General features: G+C 51.9%; 1 protein-coding gene across 14 annotated transcripts in view; it reads right to left on the reverse strand.

The window, feature by feature from the left end:
• The window catches only part of NINL (ninein like), a 139110-nt gene that overhangs the window by 14570 nt on the left and 102151 nt on the right, over positions 1 to 22389 (reverse strand). For 10 of the 14 annotated variants that reach the window (XR_010154091.1, XR_010154090.1, XM_054674923.2 and 7 more), the window contains 9 exons: positions 22235 to 22345; positions 21610 to 21690; positions 14346 to 14478; positions 12540 to 12646; positions 11300 to 11583; positions 10585 to 10785; positions 8450 to 9502; positions 2496 to 2600; positions 2 to 71 (listed from right to left, as the gene is read on the reverse strand). Coding sequence is in view for 11 of the 14 variants with exons in the window: in XM_054674923.2 (XP_054530898.1) it covers positions 2 to 71; positions 2496 to 2600; positions 8450 to 9502; positions 10585 to 10785; positions 11300 to 11583; positions 12540 to 12646; positions 14346 to 14478; positions 21610 to 21690; positions 22235 to 22345 (2145 nt within the window). In the remaining 3 variants the exon portion in view is untranslated. Of the gene's footprint in view, position 1; positions 72 to 2495; positions 2601 to 3178; positions 3312 to 8449; positions 9503 to 10584; positions 10786 to 11299; positions 11584 to 12539; positions 12647 to 14345; positions 14479 to 21609; positions 21691 to 22234; positions 22346 to 22389 lie in introns of all 14 variants that reach the window. The other 4 variants (XM_054674920.2, XM_016937587.4, XM_024352191.3 and 1 more) reach the window with 2 other exon arrangements.

The following is a 22389-nucleotide window of genomic DNA, read 5'->3' on the forward strand; positions in this document are numbered from 1 at the left end:
CCTGTCTGTTGAGCACCTCCATCTCAGAGCAGGCCTTTTCCTTGTCTTTCTTTAAAACCTCAATTTCCTTCCTGTTGAAGAAGCACAATTAACAGTGATACCACTTGTGACCAACCAGTGCCTTCTTTCCTGGTCAGCACCCAGGGTAAGAGCAGCATGGGGGTTTGTAGCCACAGCAGAGACGCCCACACCTGCCCCTGGCATTCTCCAGCCCCTCTCAGTCCCTGCTGTTGCCACTGCTAATGAAGACGACGATCCCGTCCTCCATGGTTTATCCCAAACCACGAAGACTTTAGGAATGTGAAACTGTCGGATTACTAGAGAGCCTCTAGTAATCTACACTGCCAGCACTGTAAGAACGCACACCCTGCATGACATTCCTCAATCAAATACATGAATATTTCTTTTGTAAAACACATAACACTTCACACTCAGCAGAGTGAATAGAGACCGAAACAGCCTGGCATCTCCGGAGGTATGCCATCAGCAGGGTCCTCACAGACTCAAGAAAACCAGAGAAAAAATGGTTTCTAAAGGAAAACTAGCTTTGAGATTTCGGAAGTGCTGTCATGGAAGGGCAATCCCTGGGTACCTGCTTGGGACTCGCTACTTTAATCACCATGGCAATTCCATCATTTCAGAATTACTGTCTATGAGAACTAAGCTCACCTTGAGATGCATACTTGGGGAAAAAAAAAGGCCAAACAATTGTCCTTGGATATGGCTACAGTAGTGACAGCAGAAAGCCACCCTCCCCAGAACACACATTCTCCTTTCCTCAGTCCCAGCCCTTCCCCACCTTGCACTGAGGGGACACTCCTGCTCTGTCCCCCGACTCTCACTGATGGATGCCCCCTGCTCTGTCCCCGCCAACTCTCACTGACAGGCACCCCCCTGCTCAGTCCCTTGACTCTCACTGATGGGTGGCCCCCCGTCTGGTCCCCCAACTCTCACTGGTGGCCTCCCTGTCCCCACTGACTCTCACTGGTGGCCTCCCTGCTCTGTCCCCCGACTCTCACTGGTGGGTGCCCCCTGTCCTGTCCCCTGACTCTCACTGGTGGGCACCCCTCTGCCCTGACCCCTGACTGTCACTGGGGGGCACCCCCCTGCCCTGTCCCCCGACTGTCACTGGTTGGCACTGCCCTGCCCTGTCCCCCGACTCTCACTGGTACGCACCCCCCTGCCCTGTCCCCTGTCACTGGTCTGTGCCCCTCTGCCCTGTCCCCTGACTCTCACTGGTGGGCGCCCCCCTGCCCTGTCTCCCAATTCTCACTGGTGGGCGCCCCTCTGCCCTGTCCCCTGACTGTCACTGGTGGGCGCCCCACTGCCCTGTCCCCCAATTCTCACTGGTGGGCGCCCCTCTGCCCTGTCCCCTGACTGTCACTGGTGGGCGCCCCCCTGCCCTGTCCCCCGACTCTCACTGGTGGGCACCCCCCTACCCTGTCCCGACTCTCACTGGTGGGCGCCCCACTGCCCTGTCCCCCGACTCTCACTGGTGGGTGCCCCACTGTCCTGTCCCTTGACTCTCACTGGTGGGTGCCCCACTGCCCTGTCCCCTGACTCTCACTGGTGAGTCCCCCCTTGCCCTGTCCCCCGACTCTCACTGGTGGGTGCCCCACTGCCCTGTCCCCCAACTCTCACTGGTGGGTGCCCCACTGCCCTGTCCCCCGACTCTCACTGGTGAGTGCCCCCTTGCCCTGTCCCCTGACTCTCACTGGTGGGCGCCCGCCTGCCCTGTCCCCCTGACTCTCATTGGTGGGCACCCCCTGCCCTGTCCCGACTCTCACTGGTGGGCGCCCCACTGCCCTGTCCCCCGACTCTCACTGGTGAGTACCCCCTTGCCCTGTCCCCCGACTCTCACTGGTGGCCGCCCTGCCCTGCCCCCCTGACTCTCACTGGTGGCCCCCTGCCCTGTCCTGACTCTCATTGGTGGGCGGCCCACTGCCCTGTCCCCTGACTCTCACTGGTGCCCCCACCCCCATCCTCTCTTGCCTCAGTGCTCAGGTTCCTGACCCTCCCCACGCCCATCCCCTCCCCCAGCTCTTGTTCACTGAAATTGATAAACCAGCAATGACCATCCGAGGAAGGCAGAGCTGAAGCTGTTATCAGGAGAGGATCCTAGGAGCACCTCTGACCCCTACAGACACTGTTGTGGCCTCCCCCAACCCCTAAGTGCGACGTGCATCATCTCTGTGGGGTGAACGGCGCCCGTGCTAGGGCTTTGCTCGCAGTCCCGACCATGCTGTGGGCGCTCTGCCTCACTTCCCACACCAAGGAGCTGGGGCGTTCAGGTGCCGCCCACACGAGGAAGGAGGCCAGAGCCTCCCACATCTGCCGAGTCGTTCAGAAGTTAACAAGGCTCATGGTTTAGGGTTTTATGGAATGCAGGGCTAATCTGAGAACGCTTCCCACTGTCTATATGGAGACTGCATAAGGTCACTCTATGGAGGGCAAAACACACCACCAGAAGGTCTGGGTAGAGGCGCGGCCCTTACCTCTGTGCATCGTGAGTACTTTCTGCAGCTTCAAGCTCTTGCCGAACCCTTCCCAGATCGTTTTTCAACAAAGTGTTTTCTTCAGAAAGTCTATGGAACTCCAGTCTGCGTAAAAATTGAGAAAAGACCGGTGAGCACTGCGCAGGCTGGCTCTGCAGCGGGGAGTCCTGAGAACTGTGCGTCCCCATCTCCCCGTCCCTGGAGGTGGCACCAGACACCGTTCCTTTCCCTCTTCCTGCACCAGGTGTTAACGTCTTACATCTCCCATGAGCCAAGCCACAGAAAACGGAACTTTCTTAGCTTCTAAACTGCCACGCCATCAAGTCACAAATGCACTCAGAACCTTGGGTTTTGCTTATGCTGAGTTTATAGCTGACCTGCTCCTGCATCTATGGCCTCTCACCAAACGTGTGTCCTGGTTGCCAGTGCTGGGCGTGAGTCCTCAGGTACTGCAGGGTACTCATGCCCTGGCAGTGAACCCAGTGTGGAGCTAAGAAACACAGGAATCAGAAGGCCAAGATATATGGGAAACCTTTGCTAGGTGAATCTCAAAGTGGGAAAAGGCAGGGATAGACAGCCACTATGTGAACCAAATCTGCCTGGGCCGTCTTTGTTCTCTGACAACTCAGGGAGTCCCTGCTTGGGTAATGCCATTGATTTGATAGATGAAGATGGCAATTTACCAATGAAGATCACTAATGGGAGCCAGGAGTGGCGGCATGCATCTGTAATCCCAGCTACTGGGGAGGCTGAGGCAGGAAGACTGCTTGAGCCCAGGAGTCTGAGACCCTCCTGGGCAACATAGTGAGACCTTGTCTGTGAAAAAACAAAAAAGATCACCAGTGAAGTAGCTTAAGACCCATACTTGCTACCCAGAGAATGCATTCTTAATACTGACTGGTAAGGCTAACGTGTATTCCCCAAATAGGTCTCTATATGGTACTAGCTTCTTATTTTTTCAGTCTGAAAATACTGAAAGCCACATGATCTCACCATGTTCACTTCATGTATTTTTTTGTTTTTTCTTTGAGATGGGGTCTCATTCTGTCACCCAGGCTGGAGTACAGTGGCATGATCATGGCTCACTGCAGCCTTGAACTCCCAGGCCCAGGAGCTGGGACTACAGTAGGCATGCGCCACCACGCCTGGATAATTTTTGTTGTGGTGGAGATGGGGTCTCGATATGTTGCCCAGGCTGGTCTCGAATTCCTGGTGATCCTCTCACCTAGGCCTCCCAAAGTGCTGGGATCACAGATGTGAGCCACCACGCCCAGCCCGCTTTATGTATTATACTTATAATAGTAAACATAAGTATCTTCCTCATATGCCTTCATTTTATCTCATGAGGAACTAAAGACAAAAATAAATAGTCACTGGAATTAAAGGCAGCAAAGGGTTTCAAGCAGGAGAGTTCTGTGTTTTTAAACTATCACTCTGGCTCTAGAAGGGAGAACAAGTTGATGCAAGGCCGAAAGCTGAGGGGTGCCCCACCCCATCCCCCACACGACAACCAAACAACTAGATCCTGCGCAAAGCTGACCGCAACCTCTGTGACTGTCCTCATGGAAAGAAAAGGAAACCTGCAAGAATCTCCAAACAAAACAAAATCCTGGAAGCTGAAACCAACGCGTGAGCATTATGCAACACAAAGCTGGGGGGACCTTGCAACCAATGCCTATGTGTCAGCACTGCTATTAGCAGAATGGAGAAGCTGCACTGTGGACACCTGCACCAGACAGGGCCCTGGAAGGAGGTTCAGACGGTCCCAGATTAGCACCTTCTCACTTCTCTGCAAAAGCAATAGCATCCCATATAAGGCTCTTTATATTCCCAGAGATTAACATCAAGCAAATATGAGCTCACAATCAAAGATCACCATAACATACATGGAGCAAAGCCACCCATAAATGACAGCAGAAGCCAGAAGCCAGAATTCAATCCTCTAGAAACTGCAGGTATTGGACTTATTAGACACAAACTAAAAATAAGTGTTATGAAATGTTTACATAAATAAAAGACAGAAACAAACAATGAACAAGCAACAAGAAACTATTGACAATGATCAGACAGGACCAAACAGAATTTTTAGAAATGAACAAAAAGTCAATGTCAAAATAAAAACTCATGGGATGGTTTAAATAGCAGATTACACAGAGCTGAAAGAAAGAGATACTGACCTGGAACACATAGGTATGTAAAAAATACCCCAAATGTGATACAGACAGAAGATGGAAAATATAAAAGAGAGGTTGAGACATAAAGTGAAATGCTCTAACAGTCACATATCTAACTGAAGAAAATAGTGGGAGGAGAGGCTATATATATACTTTTTTTTTGTTTTTGAGACGGAGTTTTGCTCTTGTTGCCCTGGCTGGAGTGCAATGGCGCGATCTTGGCTCACTGCAACCTCCGGAGAGCCAATATTTTAATAGTAATGGCTGAGAGATTTTCATGAGACACCAATGCAATCCATACATTCAACAGGGAAAATGTTTCTTTTTTTTTTTTTTCCCTTTTGCTCTGCCGCCCAGGCTGGAGTGCAGTGGTGCAATCTCAGCTCACTGCAGCCTCAACCTCCCAGGCTCAAGTGATCCTCCCATCTAGCCTCCCAAATAGCTGGGACCAAAGATGCGTGCCACCATGTGTGACTAATTTTTCTTAAGTTTTTGTAGAAAACAGTCTCCTTATGTTGCCCAGACTGATCTTGAACTCCTGGGCTCCCAGAGTCCTGGGATTATAGGTGTGAGCCACTGTGCCTGGCTGGGACAATGTTTTCTAAGTAGGATGAACAAAAAGAAAACTATGCCTATACCCACAACATAACAATCCCATTTCTAGGTACAGCCCAACATAATGCTCCAAAAGACAAATGCAAGAACGTTCAGTGCAGTTCCATTTGTGAGAGCCAAAAACTAGGAACTACCCAAATGCCCATCAACAAGAGAAAAGAATAAACTGTGGTATGTTCACACAACAGAATGCCACACAGCAATGCAAATGTATGAACTACAGCAACAACACAGATCAATCGCACAACCAGGTTGAGCCAAGAAAGTCAGACACAGAAGAGTACACACTGCATGATTCCTCTCCATAAAGTACAAAAACAAGCAAACTGAATCTATGCTGTTAAGAAGTGGTTACCCCGGGGACTCTGGTGAATTCCATCTCTTGTTCTGGGCACTGGTAACACAGACGTGTTCAATTTGTTGACAATTCTCCTAATTGTACAAATATATACATTTTCTTATGTGTATCACACTTTAATAAAAAGCTAAAAAGAGGCTGGGCATGGTGGCTCACACCTGTAATTTCAAGGAGGATCCACTTTGGGAGGCTGAGGCAGGAGGATCGCTTGAAGCCAGGAGTTTGAGACCAGCCTGGGCAAAATAGTGAGACTCTATCTCTACAATAAATAAATAAATAAATAAATAAAATAAAATAAAATAAAATAAAATAAAATAAAATAAATACAAAGTGGCCAGGCCTGGTGGCTCAGGCCTTATGTAATCCCCGCACTTTGTGACGATGAGGCAGGCAAATCACTTGAGGCCAGGAGTTCAAGACCAGCCTGGACAACATGGTGAAACCCCGTCTGTAGTAAAAATACACACATACACACACACAAATCAGCTGGGCATGGTGGTGGGCACATGTAATCCCAGCTACTTGGGAGGCTGATGCAGGACAATTGCTTGAACTTGGGAGGCAAAGGTTGCAGTGAGCTGAGGTTGTACCACAGCACTCCGGTCTGGGCAACAGAGTGAGACTCCGTCAAAAAAATAAATAAATAAATAAAATAAAAATAAATAAATAAAAAGTTAAAAAGAAAGAAATGCACACAGCAAATAAAAACCACTAAAGATACAGGTCTCAGAAGTAACCAGAGCACAAAAGTCAGATACCTACTGTGGATGGCACAATACTGGCCTCTAACAGAGACTATGTGACATTACACAGCAGGGGGAATGAAGGCTGCTCGTTCTCTGACTGTAGATTATTCTGGATTCTCCAGAGGAACCCAACATAATCACAAGTGTCCTTAGAGGTAGAAAGTGGAGGCAGAATAGTCAGTGTTGGAGTAAGGTGACATGAGGAGGACTCGGCCATCCAGGGCTGGCTTCCAGGATGGAAGGATGACTCAAGTCAAGGCCACTGGAGAAGGTGAGGCAGGGAGCTCCCCTCGGGGCCTCTGGATGGCCCCGCAGCCCTGCCAGCACCTCATTCCTACCCCAAGGAGACCCTTTCCTCTTCCAACCTCTAAAACTAAAACATCGCACTTTTGTGCCTTGTTAAGCCACCAAGTCCGTGGAAATGCACACGAAGGAAGAACAGACGGACCAAGGGCCAACCATGCAGTGTCAGCAACCGGGTCTCTGACACGGACAGCAGACATTCCAAGGGTGGAGAGGCGGCCATTTAATGGCTAGATGTGCGTTCCTAAGAATACTGTCTTACAAAAATGAAGGAACATTTAAGATACTTTTCAGATAAGCAAAAACAGGAAATTTACTCTAAACAGAGTTTCACTAAAGGAACTTTTTTTTTTTTTTTGAGATGGAATCTTGCTCTGTCACCCAGGCTGGAGTGCAGTGGTGTGATCTCGGCTCACTGAAACCTCTGCCTCTCAGGTTCAAGCGATTCTCCTGCCTCAGCCTCCCAAGTAGCTGGGACTACAAGCGCATGCCACCATGCCCGGCTAATTTTTGTATTTTTTTTTTGGAGACAGAGTTTCGCTCTTGTTGCCCAGGCTGAAGTGCAGTGACGCGATCTCAACTCATTGCAACCTCCACCTCCTGGGTTCAAGCGATTCTCCTGCCTCAGCCTCCCGAGTAGCTGGGATTACAGGCGCACGCCACCACACTAATTTTTGTATTTTTAGTAGAGATGGGGTTTCACCACGCTGGCCAGGCTGGTCTTGAACTCCTGATCTCAGGTGATCCACCCACCTCGGCCTCCCAAAGTGCTGAGATTACAGGCGTGAACCACCGTGCCCTGGCTGTTACGAGGTTTTAAATTCCTGATTCCTGGTGGTGCACGCCTGTAATCCCAGCTACTCAGGAGGCTGAGGCAGGAGAATTGCTTGAACCTGGGAGGCAGAGGTTGCAGTGAGCCCAGACAGCACCACTGCACTCCAGCCTGGGCCACACAGCGAGACTCTGTCTCAAAAAAAACAAAAAACAAAAAAACCTCCTAACAAAGCCCAGGAGCTGATGGCTTCACTGGTGAATTCTACCACTTAAAAAAGAACTTCCACCACCTCTTCTCAAACTCTTCCAAGAATTGAAGAGAAGGGAACACTTCCAAACTCATTCTATGAGGCATTACTTGATACCAAAGCCAGACAAGGACACTACAGACCAGAAAAGAAAACTGCAGACCAATCCCTTATGATGCAAAAATTGATGCTAAAATCCTCAACAAAATACTAGCAAAAGTTATTGTTTAATGGGTATACAGCCTCTTCTGGGAACAACAATGAAAAATCTTTTGGAAGCGAGGGCCGGGCGCAGTGGCTCACGCCTGTAATCCCAGCACTTTGTAAGGCCAAGGCGGGCAGATCACCTTTGAGGACAGCCTGGCTAACATGGTGAAACCCCGTCTCTACTAAAAATACAAAAATTAGTCAGGCGTGGTGGCAGGCGCCTGTAATCCCAGCTACTTGGGAGGCTGATGCACAAGAATATCTTGAACCCGGAAGGCGAGTTCAGGACCCCGAAAGGCAGTCCTGCCCTCCCTCTGCCCAGTGGTAGAGCACCAGATGACCGTGGGATTCCGGGACGGGGCTGGGCTCACAACCCCTACTCAGGCTGAAGGGCTACACAGCCCCCATCAGGGGCTGCGAGCTTGTCGGCAGGAAGGGCCACGCAGCACCATTAGCAACAGGGGTCAGTGGGTTAGTTCTGCATTTTTAGTTTTAAGTGTTTAGTTTTAAGAATGAGTAGAAGGCAAACCTGTCGTTCTCTCTCAAATCTACATGTTTCTCCAGAGCCCGGACGACGTCTTCCAGATGTAGAAGTTTGGTTTCCATGTCATCCTTCTCTCTCTCCAGCGCTATTTTGGTCTCCCCCTCTTTCGGGGCAGCAAGCTGCTCCTGCCAGGAACCCTGCGGGTCTGCAACCTGGAGGTGGGATGGCAAGGACCCTCTCCTGGCAACCTCCACGCTGTGCTTGTGACACCCAGGCTCCAGGGCGCCCTCGGCCCGGGCCTGCTGCTCCGAGGCCTGCTCCTGGGTGCCCCTGCTCCAGCTTCGTGCTCGCTCTTCCTGAATGGCCTGTGGCCTCTCAGCCCGTCCCCTGCACGAAGCGGCCGGCCTCAGGGGTGGCTCCCACATCCGTGGCTGGGTTTGCGAGGCGTCTCTCTCTGTTCCCAGCAGAGGCAGCTCCCGGGCTCCAGGCTGCTCCAGCCCCGCTGCGCTCGCGCCGAAAGGCTCTGGCTCCTTTGGGACAATATCCCCATCCACTCCACAGGGCTGCATGCGTGACCACCTCTCTGAGGGGCCGTGGGATGCCGGGGCAGGGGCGGGGGCCGGGCTCTGCGTAGCTTCTGTGTCCTGGGCTTGCCTGCCTCCGCGAGGCCCGGCTCCTGCCGCCTCCTCAGACTCTCTGCCATCACCTGGGGCCAGCCAGGCCAGTGGCCGCTCCCCACAGCCCGGACGCAGTGGTAGGAGGCCACGTGCGCCCTCCCGGCCACTTCCTGCCACCAGCCCATCTTTCGGCAGGGCCTGCAGCATCTCTGCTTCCCGGGAGGGCCCGTCCACTCGCTTCCCGCGGGCAAGCTCCAACTCCTCCTCCTCGAGGGCCAACAATACGCACATCTGGGCGCGCTTCTCGCTCACACAGGGCTGCAGCTTCAGTGCCCTCTCCAGCTCCAGCTGCTCCGACCTCTGGCTCCCGCGTGGCAGAGGTCCCTCCGGCGGCTCCTCCAGCTCCAAGGTCAGGTCTCTGCGAGCGGGCAGGGCTCCCAGCCCTGACGGCTCTCCACTCAGCTCCGCCTCAGCCTCTCTCCTGTGAAAGTAGAACCGTCACACACCACAGCCCTGCCGCCCACAGCCCCTCTCTCGGGTTTGAAGTCTGCCCAGCTGTTGCAATGGCTGCGACCTCCTCTCTGTGGTTGGCTTTCTTTATCCCTCCTCGCCTCCCTCACCCCTGGCTTCAACCTATACCCTGGGCCCTACTTCAGAGTCCAGACGAGGATCCGCCCCACGGAGCGAGGTTCTGCACATGGAAGCCCAAGCACGAACCCTTTCCATGTGGAGTGTTCACATGGAAGATGGCCGCCACCATGCAGGACCTGGTTGCAGCCCCTCAGCCGTGCAGGCCACGTTCCAAGCCCTCAAGGCTCCCAACTGGACAGGGCAGACATACGACGTGGCCCGCACTGCAGTGGGTTCTACACGATAGCGCTGGAGACCCAGAGCCAAAACTGTCCCCTAATTCCCTGAAGCTGCTGGGCCTTGGGACCTCTGGCGGCCCGCAGGAGAGTCCAGTGGAAGTGAAGTGAGAGCCGGCAAGACCACAGCACCAGAAGGGGTATGTGGTCCATGCCTGGCCAGGGCAAGGGGAGCAAGGAAGTGGTCGGAGGGCCTCCACCTCCAAGCGTTGGCAGATCGGGAGCCCTGCAGAGCGGGGACAGCAGCTCCCCAGGAGCAGGCTGCTAGAGACAGCTCCTGGTGGGGGCCAGGTGCACAAGGGCCTGGATGCTGAGAGGAGGGGGGCTGCTCGTGCCTGCCCCTCTGTTCCCACTGGGGTCTGCAGGGACTCTGACCCAATCTCTTACCACACGCTCTTGGCTTTAAGGGGAAATAGCTGAAAGCCTGGGGAGGCACAGGATGGACAGATGACTTTTTTCTTTTTTTTTTTGAGACGAGTCTCACTTTGTGGCTCAGGCTGGAGTGCAATGGCGAGATCTCGGCTCACTGCAACCTCCGCCTCCCGAATTCAAGTGATTCTCCTGCCTCAGCCTCCCGAGTAGCTGGGATTACAGGCGCCTGCTACCATGCTCAGCTAATTTTTTGTGTTTTTAGTAGAGACAGGGTTTCACCATGTTGGCCAGGCTGGTCTCGAACTCCTGAGCTCAAGTGATTTACCCGCCTTGGCCTCCCAAAGTGCTGATTACAGGTGTGAGCCACCGCATCCGGCCGGAAAGATGACTTTCTGTCAGGCTGGGGGTGGCCCGGCCAGTGTGGTGGGAGGGCCTGTCCTCTTCTAAGCCGGGGCCAATGCTCTCCACAGGACAGTGGGTGCCAGCTGAGCAGCAGCCTGTCTGCGATGACCAGGCACTTCCTCTCCTACCTCAGATGCCCCCAACAAGAACAGACGTGGTCACTTCACATGTACCTCACACCAGAACACATAAAACACCAGCACAGGCTTTCTCTCGCTTGCACACTTGAGCCTTTTTGGGAACCTCACTAACCCCAGCTGGCCATCTTTCCCATTGTTCAGGGCTTCAGGCCTTTCTCCATCTCCCCACATGCTACCCTACCTGGCCCTGGAGAAGCGGGTGGCTCTGAGCGATGGAGGCAATGTTGCTGCCGGGCACGGCTGAGGCAGAGGGTACAGAACACTGGGCTGTTTCTACACAGTGAACAGCTTCATGGCCCATGATCCAATGTATATTTTAAATTCAGAGCCAGAATCCTCATGCCAGGACCTGTTCTTTTGGCACTCACCCATCTGCCCAGAGGAAAACCACCCAGTCGGGAGGCACAGCAATTCTGAGTTGTTTCCTAAGTCTAATTTCAAATTTTGGTTCTTGGCAAGAAAGCCCAGACTTGAAATCTCGAAAGAAGCTGGCCGGACCTGATCTGCTGCAGGTGGCTCTGATGCCGCAGGGCCAGGCCACACAGTGCCTGGGTGCAGCAGGGTGCCAGGCCCATCTGCTCAGGCTCGGGGCCGCGGGCTGTGTCCTGCAGCTGCTCCTGCAGGCCCCAGATGACCTCCTGAGACTTCTCGTGGAGCTCCTCCAGGTCGGCCTTCTGACCCTCCAGCACGCTGACCTCGCGCCTGCGAGCCTGCTCCATGTCCTTCCTCTCCTTCTCAAAGTTCCTTTTCAGTGCCGCAATTTCCCTTTCGTAGTAATTTACCTAAAACGAGAAACATGAGCCCCGTGGACCAGGAGGCCCTAAGAATGATCTTGCTGCTGACGTAACACAGAAACACGAAGCTGCCTGGCACAACGTGCAAAGACCGGCATCCTGGCCTGCCGAGGTGCCAGGGTGTGCAGAAGGGGACAGTGACATGAATGTTGGTGGTGCTCCCCAGGGCCTAGTGAGGTGTGAGTCACCTATCCCCTCTGAGGCAGGGCGGCAGGCAGGGACAGGCAGGAAGCTCGGGGCTCACTGGAGCATTTGGCCGAGCATTGCAAGGGACGCAGAGGGTGGAATCTTTGCAGGACCTCGGGGTGGCTCTGAACAGCGTGGAGGCCCTCAGTGGAAGGAATACCATCCAACTATGGGTGGGCAGGGCTCGCCGGAGCTTCCAGTTAATCCTTCGGGGATCCCCAGGGCATGGCCACAGGCAGCTCCACCTAGCTGGTACCCTGACGGAGGAACTGGACACACAACAAGTCATGGACACTGTCCCTCAAAAGCCACCACAGTCTAGGAACAGAACAGGGCTAAGTTCATCCTGACAGTTTCATCCAGGGTGGCCCTGGCCTCAAAGCCACTGAGCTACCCAGGGGGCAAATGCCAGGTCGCTCAGGCTTGGAGCACAGCCAGTAACTGATTCCCACCCACAGACCAGCAAGGAGGGCTGGCCACGGCGCTGCGCTGCCTCAAGTATCCCCTTGTGACACTCCAGAGTATCACACCATTCCCTCCCCATCAGTCATCCTATGTCCTGTGTCCTTCCAAAGAGGGTTTGGGCAGCATGTCAGTTTTATTTGCATTTCCCTACAAACTTTCCTCCCCAAAGGGGCTCACAATGAGACAAAGGATTCCAGGGCAGACGCATGTGGAAATGTCAGCGTGCCCAAGTAAAGCTGCCCAACACACAGCAGCTACTCCCCCAGGGCCCCACAGCCCCATAATCCCCTCACCTTGGTCTCCAGCTGGGTCCTGAGGTCTTGGTAATGCTCCTTTACCTGCTCCATCATCAGCTCCGTTTCTATACTCACTGGAGCAGAATTACCCAGGAATGAAATGCCTGCAAACAAGAGGCCACTTCCGTTTGTCACACTGAGGATGCCACGGGGGCCCCTTCCAAACCTTCCAATCTGATATTTTGGCATTGGCATCTGTGAGGGGCAGGTGGTGCTGGCTGTGAGGATGACGCTGCGTCCTTAAAGTCAGCACTCGTCAGTACATAGCATTCCGTTATTTATCAGAACACTCAGAGATGAGACTAGGTGGCTCCCCACATGATTCACAGGAGCCCCTTTAGTCCCTAAAATATGCTGTGCTATGGTACATTTACTGCACCCTAAATCCTGTTCCCTGAAGATGCCAGGGTCCCGGAGGAAATGGAAGGACATAATGGCCTGTGGCACAGCAGATGCCCGGTGGTGCAGAGCTTTAGATGATGTGCAGATGACCACAGCTGTGTGCATGGAGGTTATCTATCTATTTAGATAACCTTTTCTTGGTGGCCCTACATTATTATTTCATCACATAAACGATGCCAGGTTCTGAGAGGCAAGTCTGGCACACTAACCCCTGCTGGAATTAGCGCTCTGAGACTGACGGGCAGGGAGGTATGACAGCCAGCGGCATCCAGGTGGGACGTCAATGGGGCTACGGACCCACAGGCACCACCCTGGGTGCAGGCAATCCTGGATACGTGTGTTTCTGGGATGGGTGGCCGGTGGGGTCTTGCACCTCCCTGCAGCTTCCTGAGAGTCTGCCAGCTGTTGGGGTGGCGCCTTAGGAGCCTGACTCCAATCCAGGAGCCAGCAGGGGAGGGGGTGCCTTAGGGGTCCCAGGAGGTCAGTCTCACATGCACAAAAGCCCGGACTAGGCTCCCCTATGAGGTTCCCATATTGGCCTATTTTTATTATTTCATTGAGTAAACAGTTTCAGGGCAACAGGAGAACGCTGAAGTTCTCCCGGGGTTACAGATGGCAGCAAAATCTTCTCTGAGGGGCTGAGGTTGCCATGACGGGGGAGCGAGGGGAGCAGGTGGGGCTGCTGGGTCCCCATGGGCCCCTGTCACAGCAGTGGACACGGAGCCATGTGCATTGTATGCTGCTATTGAGTGGGCAGAGGCCACCCCATCCTCCAAAGGGAGCACCACAGACCTCAAGGGCGGCTGCAGCACCTGGACCCCCATTCTCTCTGCAGAGGAGCCAGAGACACTTCGATGTGGGTTCCGGGGACCCTGGGTCCTTGGAGCTTGTCCCAATCCCATTGGCTGTGAGCACAGGGGCAGCTGGCCAGGTGGGGCCGCTCCCTTAGTGCCTGGTGCCTCCCTGCCTCGGTCAGACTTGGGGGGTGGTGCCAGCTACCACATCACCCAGAAGCAGCAAGGGGAAGCCCCGACAGCCTCTGTCTGAACAGGCCTGAGTACTGGGAGGCCCTGGTGCATTCTCCGGGATTTAGCTCTTCTCAGTCTCAGCAAGTACGGTGTCACTGAAACAGCTCTGAGATGTGGGAACAGCCTGGGCCAGCCCTGGGGCTGCCCACCCTCAGCGTCCCTTCCTCCTCCCTCTGCAGGTGACGTTCTGTGTTGCAAGGTCACCCTGTGGCATCCCTGGATCCTCCTTGGAAAGTCCCTGCAGAGCAGACCACCTCCCTTCAGGTCACAGCAACATCATCATCTTCATCATCTCCACTCTCTTTTCCTGGCTCTGGGCCTTGTTGTCAACAGCAGGCCTCGGGTCAGCCCCCTCCCAGGGACGGGCTCCTACCTGCTGGGCCGAGTCCAGAGAGCTGCCGTCTGCGCCCATCCGGGCTCCATGAGGGGCTGTGCCGGTTCTTGGGCAGCCGCGCCCACAGGCCTTCCAGCTCAGCTTGCAGCTCATCGTTGCGGTCCTGCAGGTCCTGTGGGGACAGAGCCAGCCACCTCCTCTAGCAGCTGCAGCCATTCAGCCCAGCGAGCTGGCCGAGCTGGCCTCCTGGGGGGTCCCTTGCAGGTGAGGTGCACTGTGAGGTGAGGGCCTGTTGCTTCCCAGCTTCCAGCAGGAAACCATCTGGATTTTAAGTCGCTAACGTCATGGTGAGATAAGCCAAAACAAAGGTCCTTTCTTGACTTTCTCACTTTTAAAAACTTTTATTTTTACTGTATTTTATTTATTTAGAGACAGAATCTTGCTCTCTTGCCCAGGCTGGAGTGCACTGGTGCAATCTCAGCTCACTTCAGCCTCCTTCTCCCAGGTTCAAGTGATTCTCCTGCCTCCGCCTCCCAAGTAGCTGGGATTACAGGTGTGCGCCACTATGCCTGGTTAATTAATTTATTTATTTTTCTATTTTTAGTAGAGATGGGGTTTCACCATGTTGGCCAGGCTGGTCTTGAACTCCTGGCCTCAAGTGATATGCCCACCTCAGCCTCCCAAAGTGCTGGGGTTACAGGCGTGAGCCACCATGCCTGGCCCTTACATCACTTTCTATCACTGTTATATGGGAGGGGCTCAAAGAAAAAAGTGAGGCAGCTCCTGGGGAGAAATGTAGAAAATGCAGAGTATGGCCGGGCGTGGTGGCTCACGCCTGTAATCCCAACATTCTGGGAGGCCCAGATGAGCAGATCACCTGAGGTCAGGAGTTTGAGACCAGCCTGGTCAACATAGTGAAACTCCATCTCTACTAAAAATACAAAAATTAGCCCGGCGTGGTGGCGTGTGCCTGTAATCTCAGCTACTTGGGAGGCTGAGGCAGAGATTGCAGTGAGCCAAGATCATGCCATTGCACTCCAGCCTGAGCAAAAAGAGCAAACTCCATCTCAAGAAAAAAATAAATAAAGAAAAGAGGCCAGGTGTGGTGGCTCATGCCTGTAATCCCAGCACTTTGGGAGGCTGAAGTGGGCAGATCACGAGGTCAAGAGATCGAGACCATCCTGGCCAACATGGCGAAACCCCGTTCTCTACTAAAAATACAAAAACTAGCCAGGCGTGGTGGTGGGCACCTGTAATCCCAGCTACTCAGGAGGCTGAGGCAGGAGAATCGCTTGAACCCGGGAGGCAGAGGTTGCAGTGAGCCGAGACTGTGCCACTCCACTCCAGCCTGGTGACAGAACAAGACTCTGTCTCAACAAAAAAAAAAAAAAAAAAAAAAAAAGAAAAGAAAAGAAAAGAAAATGCAGAATACTGTCACCATCAGAAACTACAGTCTCTGTTGGAACCACAGTGGTGCTGCAATGTGCATGTCAGGCAGTGCCCTGGGTAAGGATAGGATTCCTTCCTCAGAGGCCACTGAATTTGCAAAGGGTTCTGCAGCTTTAACTACCAAAGAGGAAACCATTTGCTTCAGATCATATGCTGCAAAGCAGAGAACATGTCAGAAAGAAAGGATGATGTTGGTAAGCAGACACTGGAGCAGGTGGAGGCCGTGTGGGCGGCGGGAAGGCTAGGACACCGTGGCAGGGTGGGTGGAAGCTTCAGGGGAGGCATCTGCATTTGTGGCCAGCTTAACTGTGCTCCCACTTTAATGAACTACGTCCTCACCAGTATGCTCAGTCACTTGCTCTTTAAAGGGACAGGAAGGGCAGAGTTTCTAGCCCACTTTCTTAGACACCTCCCAGGGTCCTGCAGACCTTCAGGAAGCAGACATAAACCAGGCTGTGCATGCTTCCCCATTCACACGTGGCTGGGGCCTCGGTCCCCAGCCCTGCAGCCTGAGTGGGACTTGTGACTGCTTCGACCTAGGAGACAGCAGAAGTGATGCCACGGGACTTCCAGGAACACGACATCCACCCGCTTCTGCTGGGACATTTGCTCTGGGGCAGCTGCCGCCACTATGCTGTGATGAAGCCCAAAGTAGCCCTGCAGAGGCCACTTGGAGAGGCCCAGATGGAGAAGGGAGGCCCCAGCCCACACGGCACATCATGCAATATACCCAGGTAACAAACCTGCACAGGTACCCCCAAATCTAAAATAAAAGTTGAAAGAAAAAAAGTTTTTAAAAACACCAATATCCTTGTTACAAAATACAAAGAAACCCGAAAAGTGAGTTTGCAGAGATCAGGTGACACACAGTGGGGAGGGCTCAGGGTGATCCTTCTGGAATCTGGAGACCGACCAGAAAGATGCCCTCAGTCAAGACACAGCGACCCCTAGGAGCGAGCAGCATGCCAGGCACCCAGATCCTGTCTCTAAAACCATTCCCTCAGGAAAGGAACCAAGACTCCTCGGAGAAATGGCAGATTGCGGGCAGGTGCTGGGGCATCTCATTATGCCAGCAAGTGTGGAAACATTTGACAAAACAAGGCAGCAGCCAACACTGCGGGGCATGCCGCGGCACAGCAAGCAGCCGAGGACTCTCACTTGCCAAATCTTGCACAATTTGGGCACGAAAATAATTAAAAACCATAGGGAGGAAATGGGAATTCATGAGTCCATACCAGTGATTGGTACATGTATGGCTAGATCTGGACAGACAGGATTTCTCTAGCTTGAGTAGAATGCCAATGGCATGGACAGATGTGGAGGGGCTGCTAAGCAGGAAAATCATTTTGCAACCATCATAGTAAAGACTGAATCAGGCAAGAATCACCAGTGATGCTAAATCCAGGGAAGATTCTGATGAAGGCAGTATATTTGCATGGTCCTAAAGTGTCTTTCCACTGACTGTGTATTATTAATAGTTGCAGGGGAGAAAAAATGGTGATTACTGAGCAGAGAAACCAGGCGACACCTCGGTTGGGAGATCAGAAGCAACACCAGCGAGCGGGGCACAACATCACCCATGTGCTGTGCCAGCTGAGGATGCACAGCCTCAGTGCTGTGAACAGGAAACATGAGAAACACACAAAACGGGAACGTTGCTATGAAAAAGCGAGGAGGACAACATTCCTCAAAAATATCAATGTCATAAAGACAAAGAAAGGAAATGAGTCAGAATAAAGGATATTAAAGAAACAACCTGGCCCTCGGTAGATGCACTGAGGGAAGCAGAACTCGAACAGCAGGTAACATGTTGCTTCGATGGCAGTTCATCAAGCATGCCTCAGTCATGAGAAAATATTCTCATTCAGTCAGGTGCTGGGAAACTTACTCTCCAGGAAATAAAAGCCCTCGCTTGTGGCTTTTACAAATTGCTGTGGTTTAAAGCCTGTATCAATTTGAAGCCTACCAAAGGCTTAATAAGCAATCTGCAAATCCTTGAACTCTGCATGATCACCTGCAGGAGCGGGAAGCTGCACAGCACTGCCAGCAGAACGGGAGGAAGTGTTTCTTAGGAAGTGCACACAAGCACTGGGCCGTGAAGGGTCAGGATGTGCATATCTGACCCTCGGATGCTAAATCATGATGTTTAGCATCTTTATGGGTACTTATACACCTTTTTCTTATTAGGTTATGTATTCATATTTGGAGAGAGTTTTTATATATTCTGGATCCAAGTCTTTTATCAGATAAATACATAATTCACAAACATTTACTCCCATTTGTGTCTTTTGATCAGTGGGTCTTAATTTTTATTAAATCAAATGTTATTATTGTAAAAAATCTATTATGAACTAGGCTTTAGAAGGTATAGTAAATAAAACTTGGATGTCATGAAGATCACAGCATTTTCTCCTTTTCTCAGTGGATTTTACAGTGTTCTGTCCAGGGCCAGGTGCTGCCTTCAGTTGTCCTGTTCCTTTAACATCCTTGACTCTGAAACATTCCCACAGCCTTTCTTTGTCTTTTATGACATTGATAATTTTGAAGAACACTGTCATTCCTGCCCATTTTTCATAGAAATGGTCTCATGTTGTGGTTTGCTGATGTTTCCTTTGGATTGAGGCTGTGGTTCAGAAATAACAATGTCTACATGTTCACATCCACACCAACACAGCCAGTGAGCAGGTATGCTAAGGCAGAGCCAACAGGGTGAAATGTGAACAGATGCATGTGGGTAAAGGGTACACAGACACGTGTTCTGTGCACTAGTTTTGTTTGTAACTATGAAAGTTTGAAATTGTTTTCATATAAAAAGTTTTTAAATATTCTAAATGTTAGTTTGAAACAGACAAAAAAATCCAAAAAAAGGAAAGGGGAAATATCTGAATAAATAGGTTAGCATTTAAATATAAAATATCTCTGCTGTTTCAAAAAATAAAATTGAAAGAACCCCAGATGAAAAGAATAGCATGTCTTTAAGTAACAGAATCATGTTAAAGAAAGAAGGGTTTTAAATTTGAAAAATCCAGGGCACTAAAGGAATCTATTAATGGAAGGTTATCTCTAGGTTCTGAGTCTGCTCCAGCAGCTACCAGAGGAGGAAGCCGGCAGCCCACATGCAGCTGCAGTCCTAGCAGCACACCATCTGGACCCCATCCGCATGGCAGGCCCCACCCACCCCACACACACTAGTCGAGGCAGAAGGAAGGCGACACCGCTCATCACACATAGGATTCTCAAAAGGAGAATGAGACGTGCAGGGAACAACGGCAGGGTGCCCAGATGGAGGCAAACCACAGACAGGAAGGGGTAATCACAGCCACTGAGAACGCAAGCTCGGGCTCACCTCAGTCCTCTGGGGTTGCAAAGCAACGTGCGGCAGGGACAAAGTCAGGGTCACTTTACATGGGAGGGAAATCATTCAGAGTGAATCGAGAATAGACCCTTAAAATCGAACAACAATGCTTTATCTGGTTCTCTGGCTATAGGGCAGCCCATGAATTACCAGCTTAACAGACACATATTTTCCCTATAATACTTGCTCAAATTTCAAATCATGTGAAATTACTTCACATCGATTGCTCACTTAACAATGACCATCACAGTATCCCCAGAAACAATCACAGATTTTCAGCACGGGGTGATGTGGCCTTAAGATTCACACACGGAAAGAATGAGCTGTAACTAAAACCAGTTGTGCTGTGGCATCACCACCCAAGGTAACTAAAGATTATCCACCAGGTAAAATTAAGTCAGTTTCAGATCATCACCTGTTCATATAGTTATAAACTATGGTTGCCCAACTTGAAAATTTTTATTAAAATTATTATTAAAGCTAACTTGCAGGAGAAATGAATGAGTGAACAGTAAGCAAGCTCTACTGATACCTTTAGGTTTTTTTCTCATTTTTGCTGGGTGGGGGGATTATACAGGGTCTTAAATGGCTGTTATTTGTGGATGCATGTGACTTATCTCTGTTCACCTGGCAATGCTGCCTGGAAAGAATTCCATGCCTAAAATCATCCGCTTCCATGTTATTTTCAAGCCTATACAGGGTTCTGTTAGAATAACAGTCATAACATGCCCAGCCGTTCCTGATGCTGAGAGCTTGGCTGGGTTCAGTGTCTATTGTTACAACTTGTTTGGACCTAACCCTCTGTATGCCAGGATGTAAGAGGGGCAGGTGGGTCAAGGACTGGGGTTTTTGATGGTGAAAAAAATGTTTCTGTACAAGTTTTACATAAATTAACTTTTGGTAAATTAAAACCTAACCAGGAGCTGCCTATGAAAGAACCATGTGGTGAACGACCTTAGAGATAAAGTAACTTTTCTGTATTGTTAATAATCAACCCAACTCAACTCTAGTTTGTTTTCTTCTACACAGAATTTTCTTCCGCACAGAATTTCTCCTGCGGGCCAGAGCAGGGTGGGGTGAGACCATGGGGAGCTGGCTGGGCCAGCCATCAGCTCGTCTGCAAGGCGGCCTTCAAGGCACTGGAACCGGGCTTTCCTCACAGAACCACTCTTGCAGATCTAGAGAAACACCCGAGCTTTAAAACGTTCCACGGTCTCTGCGTGCTCAGGTGAGCAGGGAGGGGAAGAAATGGAGGCTTTGCAATGCCCCAGAACCTGGCAGCTTGCATTTAAAATGTGCCAAGGAGGGTGGTGGTCCAACCGCAAGCTCTGAACCTGAACAATCAATCACTCTGTGTCATACAGCACCAGAAACACAGGCTGTGAGGGTGGGCATCCAGGCCTCCCAGCAGCCCACATGTGGCCCAGCGGGGCAGGTGAATGTGTGGCACGCCGAGGTGCGAAGTGACTTCCTTGCGCTCATTCTCTTTTTTTGGGGAGGGATGGAGTCTCGCTCTGTGGCCCAGGCTGGAGTACAGTGGTGTGATCTCGGCTCACTGCAACCTCCGCCTCTTGGGTTCAAGTGATTCTCCTGCCTCAGCCTCCTGAGTAGCTGGGACTACAGGCGCGCACCACCACACCCAGCTAATTTTTGTATTTTTAGTAGAGACGGGGTTTCACCATCTTGGCCAGGCTGGTCTTGAACTCCTGACCGCATGATCCACCCACCTCGGCCTCCCAAAGTGCTGGGATTACAGGTGTGAGCCACCGCGCCCGGCCTCCTTCACTCATTCTCTTTCGGGGCACGTGGCAGTTCCAGATGCTCTGTGTCATGTGATATCATGATGGACTGACGCAGCAGCAGGTTTGAGCATCCCGTCCTCTGTTTGGCCGGCCAGTGAGGAGGCTGGCGAGAATGCAACACCACGGCACATTCCTGGCTAGTTTTTGTTTCTTTTGGAAAACAGCTATGTTCCCCAAAATAGGCTATTTATGTTAACCTGTTATTAACATTATTATTCTTAAATAAATTAATAAATTTAAAAAATTTCCACTTTAATTTTTACCATGGTAAATATTAAATTTAATCCACATAACCTACATCAACAAAAGCTCTTTGGGGTCCTTGAGAACATTAAGCGTGTACGGGGGTCCTCCTGGGTTTAAGTTTCATTCACTGCGTCCACTGCGCCCTGTACTCCTGTGTCTCCAACTGACAGACGGACACGCATGGCAGGTTTGGCCCAGGAAAGCTAAACATGAACAACAGAAGACAACAATGCCCTGCATGGTCCCTGGACACACAGAGGCGGCCTTCAGGATAGGTGGCAACGAGAGCCAGGGAACCCTAAGTCTAGGAGTGTGGCAAGGCCATGGTCAAGCATGGCCGCAAGCAGAGGCTCTCCCTGGAGCAGACACTCCTGCGTTACTGTGGACCACCTGCGTGTGGAGACTCAGAGCCTGGACATGAGACTAAAAGGCAGACAGAGCAGGCACGTACCCGGCACTTGAGCTCGTATTCCTTCAGGACTGCTGCGAACCGCTCCTCCTGGGCCAGGAGCTCTGCACTCTGTGGCTCCAGCTGAAAGGCGGACACGAAGTCACAGATGGGCCTCGGGCCAGAGGGGGACCTGCTTCTCCAGCCCCTGGGCTCCAAGAACCTGCCCAGCTTCCGCCAACACCTGGCGCTGCATCTCCAGGTATAGCTGCCATCCCCCCTCCTTCTCCTTACTCCCCCGTCTAGAAGGTCACAAGACAGAAGGATTTTCCAGACTTATCTAAGGTGGCCACACTCATCCCTGGAGCCCAGACCCTGACCCTGGGCAGCCCCTCTCCCCATCCTCCTCCCTAGGTGACACCCAGGGAAGGCCCTGCCCTCCCTCCACGCCCCCCACCACTGAGGGCTGTCGCTAGTGAGCAGTTGTGCTGTGTGGGCAGACGGCCCCCCACATTGTCATGCAGAGGAAGCAGAGGGAAGGCCTCATGCTGACTTTCTCTTCATTCCAAATTTTAGGAGAATACCGCATTCTGTGACCTGCCGCATCTCTCCCCCGCCACCCCCGCCACCCCCACTCTGCCCAGCAGGCCCTCCCCTCTGGAGGCAGACTGTCAGCAAAGGGACTCGCCTTGTCCTTCAGCACAAACTCCAGGTCCTTCTGCAGCTTCAGGGCCAGCCTCTCCGAATCCGAAAGCTTTTCCACCACTTCCACAATCTCCTTCTGTAGGCGACTGTTTTCCTAGGAGACACAGGCCAGTGGCTCATCAGGCTCCTGCAGGACGG

This window comes from Pan troglodytes, chromosome 21, assembly GCF_028858775.2.
Source record: "Pan troglodytes isolate AG18354 chromosome 21, NHGRI_mPanTro3-v2.0_pri, whole genome shotgun sequence".
NCBI classification, from domain to species: domain Eukaryota; kingdom Metazoa; phylum Chordata; class Mammalia; order Primates; family Hominidae; genus Pan; species Pan troglodytes.